The following is a 3,716-nucleotide window of genomic DNA, read 5'->3' on the forward strand; positions in this document are numbered from 1 at the left end:
CACATATCTCAAAGTTCTAGACCATCCGGCCTAACAGTCTCCACCCCGAACACATAAGGAAATTGGAGGTATTATCACTTTTAGTCCGCGCCAAAAACTATTTACATTTGGTAGTCGTAAAAGTGTATAAAATTTATATATAACGTACAATATATATATATACAAAAAATATACAAAGTTTAAACATTTTTTCGGTTATTATTTTTACAACGGCTATACAGTGTTATTTTTCCAACAAAATTTGGTTTTGTCAATATGCTCGAGTGAATCAGAAAACATCATATCTCTGGCTTGTTCTGAAACAACAAACAGTAATTGAAGCTGGAACCATGAATCTGGAACAGCCAAACGGCCCAAACGCTCAAAATGAATTAGGTTCTACATTTTTCTTTCTGGTACTTGTAGGCTGAGCCATTATCTTGGAAACAACTCCACAGCAACAAATATACCATTGTCACATTTAGAACTCCAAAACCAAAATCTCACAGAATCAGCACTTTTTAGTTAGTACTTTGACAGAGGATATAGCAAAAGGCCCTGAAGAGATGACAGCAAGAAATGTATGCCTGAAGATATCGAACCCTATGACGAGACCAAATGCTATATAATGACCACATAGCTTGATACTTCAATCATGTGAAGATCAAAACTCAATCACATGAGGCTAGAGTTCAAGAATGGTACCGCAGAAACCGGATTGCTCTGAAGAATCAGGATACCATAACCAATAATTTGGATGACTGACCAAATATTAATTTATTGGAGGAGCATTTATGCTGACATTCACCATCTCATAAGAATCTAAATGAGATGGTGAGCCTCAATAACTGCAGGCTTTCATTACCTTTTGATCAGAGTGAAACGTAATTAGGAGAAATTGGCAGCTTATCTTAAAACACAAATTGCAGAAAATGATATATCCACTTCATTAGAAGCTAGCGTTCGACCAACTTCAATTTAGATATTTATAGGTAAGCTTCATACCTGCGCATAAACTTTTAAATTTGCACGGCTTTCCTGGATCACATTTCAAACTCAAAACCAGAAGCACTCATCTGTTCAGCAGCATAAAGGATTGCTCAACCAGCCGCCAAAGCACTCCACATTTACTATTCCACTATCTTCTTGTACAGCAGATATTCTAAATGCCATTGAGAAAATTCAAGTCAACAACATACTCTAATCATCCTCGCTCTCCTTTCTCCATTCTTCTTCATCAAATAAATCTTCAGGTGGATCATAAACTACAATATCTGGGAACAGTTCCAGAAAATCATCCTTCACTTTTTCTCTCAGTTCTGGGTAAATTAGTAACCCTTTCAGTATAACACGATAAGGTAAAGACATAGGAGGATCAGGAGAGCGCCTCATTTCATCATATATGTGCATTGCCTCTGAAGGTAATCCACCATCTAGAAAAGCCCTAACAAGATCACCAAATGTATGCTGATCGAAAAGCACTCCTTCTTTCTTCAAATCATCCCATACCTTCTTTGCTTCATCTACGCTTTTGTTTCTTGCAAGCATGAAAAGCATATCCCTGTAAAAGAACATGTCTGGCCGATACCATATTTCTTTGCGGACAACCTCGTACAACTGCAAAATTAAGTGTAACGGCCAACAGTATAAGCATTCCATAAATGATCAACAAAAGTGGATATCTTCAATCTCCTCATAAAGGCAACTGTTTCTCTGCTCTACTCTAGAATTACCACTTAAAGCGACCAATAGGAAATAAACGTGAGACGAAACATGAATAATGCACAACTACACAATTTTAAACTTTGCATATCCACATCACATTTCTTTTAATTACGATGAGTTAACAATAAAAGTCAAATTGAAGATGTTCCTAGAAGGAATCATCACACTTGTGCTCAACATCGCTGAACATAATGTTAAATTTTGTCAAAGAAGTATGATAGTACAGCAACAAGTAGATATTATAAGAGTTACTTTTGAATAAAGCAAGACACTAACAGGACTTGAGCTTAACAATTTTCCATACATAAATTTCCACATTCAACCAACATAATCTACAATTTTATCAGTACACAGTGACCCTAAAGTTAAACCCACAAAAAGTGTGTTTGGGGAGGGGGGTGAAGAAAACAAAAAACAGTTTTTTTTCTAAATGAAAACAAAAAACAATAAACCATATCCTTCTCCAGTTCCCGGAATTTCCAAAGGATATGTCCTGAGGAATTGCACACAACTAAATATTTATCGTTCCCACTCTCTTGTTTTTTTTCCTTCCGTTTCTGGTATATCAACAAAAAAGTAAGTTTATGACAAAAAAAGTAGTAACAAATTTTCGAAACATTGATAGCAAAAAAAAAAAAAAAATCTTTACCCTCATGGAGAGATAAACAAGATCTTGTCTCTGGAACTCAGCAAGAACAGCGACGAGGTCAGATTTGAGAAGGCGAGAAACGTGGGACTTAATGAACCGCTCAAACCGGATTGGGTTCGATTGCAAGCGCTTAAGCTCCTTGGCAACCATTAAACCTTCTTTACCCATTTCTTTCTTGCGCCTCCATATCGACACACTTGGGCTCGATGATGAAGATGAACCGGTAATAATTTGTCTGATTCCGAAGCTAGAGTTTGATGAATGAGGGAGAACAATTAATCTCGGTGAGGCTCGCCGCAGAAGATTCTGACCTTGACGCCACATCGGCAAATGGGTAAACTACAAAGTGAACTCACAACCATGTTAATAGATTGAGAACAAGTTCTAACAACTACATAAAGACCCCCTTGAGGTTAGAATTACACATGCTAATTCTTAAACATAGCACAATCTCACGAAGAAACTAGAAATATGAATGAAGTAGAATTAAATACAACAGGCGACACAATAAAATAGAAAAAGGGGAAAAGTCGCTGGTAAAAGCTTACTGGCAACAATGGAGAAGTTGGTAAAAACAGAGAGCTGATGATGAATGACTTGGTAGTTAGTAGAGCGGCGTAGTAGAGAGTAGAAACGAGAGAGCACACTTTATAGATATAATTTTTTCTTTTTTTATTTCAACAAATAAGTATTTTCGATAAAAAATTGTTTTTCATTTTAACAAAATAAATACTCCACTTTCTTTTCATGATATTAAAAACTTTCAGTTCAACAAAATGATGTAGTAAAAAATATTTTTTTTTAATTCAACAAAACGATATAGTAAAAAGTATTTTTTCTATTGCAACAAAAAGAATATTTCCATGTTGTATAAATAGTACTTTCTTTTTCAACCAAGAAAAAAAGAATATTTTTTAAGTTATGGAGCAAAAATTTTAATGTTATTTTTGCGTAAAAAATAAAGCAGCGCATTAGTTCCTTTGGGTTTATGTGAATTTTTAGAAGAATAATTAAATTCTTGAAAGACAATAGAGTCATAAAAATATGGGGTATTTGGGGGGGGGGGGGGGGGAAGGCACAGGAAATATACAATCTTGGGGGAAGAGGGGGAGGGGTGAGGAGAGTAGCATAAAAAAAATATTTTCTACTCTCTAACCAAATACTAAAAATATTTTTCGAAAAAAAGTTTTCACTCACCAACCAAACAAGGAAAAATAAGTGATAAAACCACTCAATCTATGAAAATATTTTTCATGGAAAATATTTTCCTTCATACCAAACGCACCCTTACAACTAGTAATTTCTTTTCACAATGATTGTTACTACTACTTGGGGGTCGTTTGACTCTATTCCATCACTTTAT

The 3,716-nt window shown here is 35.1% G+C and overlaps 1 protein-coding gene across 2 annotated transcripts; it reads right to left on the reverse strand.

The window, feature by feature from the left end:
- LOC109244459 (pentatricopeptide repeat-containing protein At1g62350) lies at positions 333 to 2,969 on the reverse strand. 2 transcript variants are annotated; one of them, XR_002070698.1, is made up of 4 exons: positions 2,902 to 2,969; positions 2,354 to 2,692; positions 985 to 1,596; positions 333 to 844 (listed from the first exon to the last, which is right to left on the reverse strand). XR_002070698.1 is itself a non-coding variant. In XM_019411557.1 (3 exons), exons 2-3 carry the CDS (start codon positions 2,675 to 2,677, stop codon positions 1,180 to 1,182), a joined length of 741 nt encoding a protein of 246 aa, XP_019267102.1. In that variant the 5' UTR covers positions 2,678 to 2,692; positions 2,902 to 2,969; the 3' UTR covers positions 333 to 1,179. The 2 variants fall into 2 exon arrangements, 1 of the variants encoding a protein (XP_019267102.1); XM_019411557.1 differs by having other exon boundaries at positions 333 to 1,596.

This window comes from Nicotiana attenuata, chromosome 2, assembly GCF_001879085.1.
Source record: "Nicotiana attenuata strain UT chromosome 2, NIATTr2, whole genome shotgun sequence".
Taxonomy (NCBI): Eukaryota; Viridiplantae; Streptophyta; class Magnoliopsida; order Solanales; family Solanaceae; genus Nicotiana; species Nicotiana attenuata.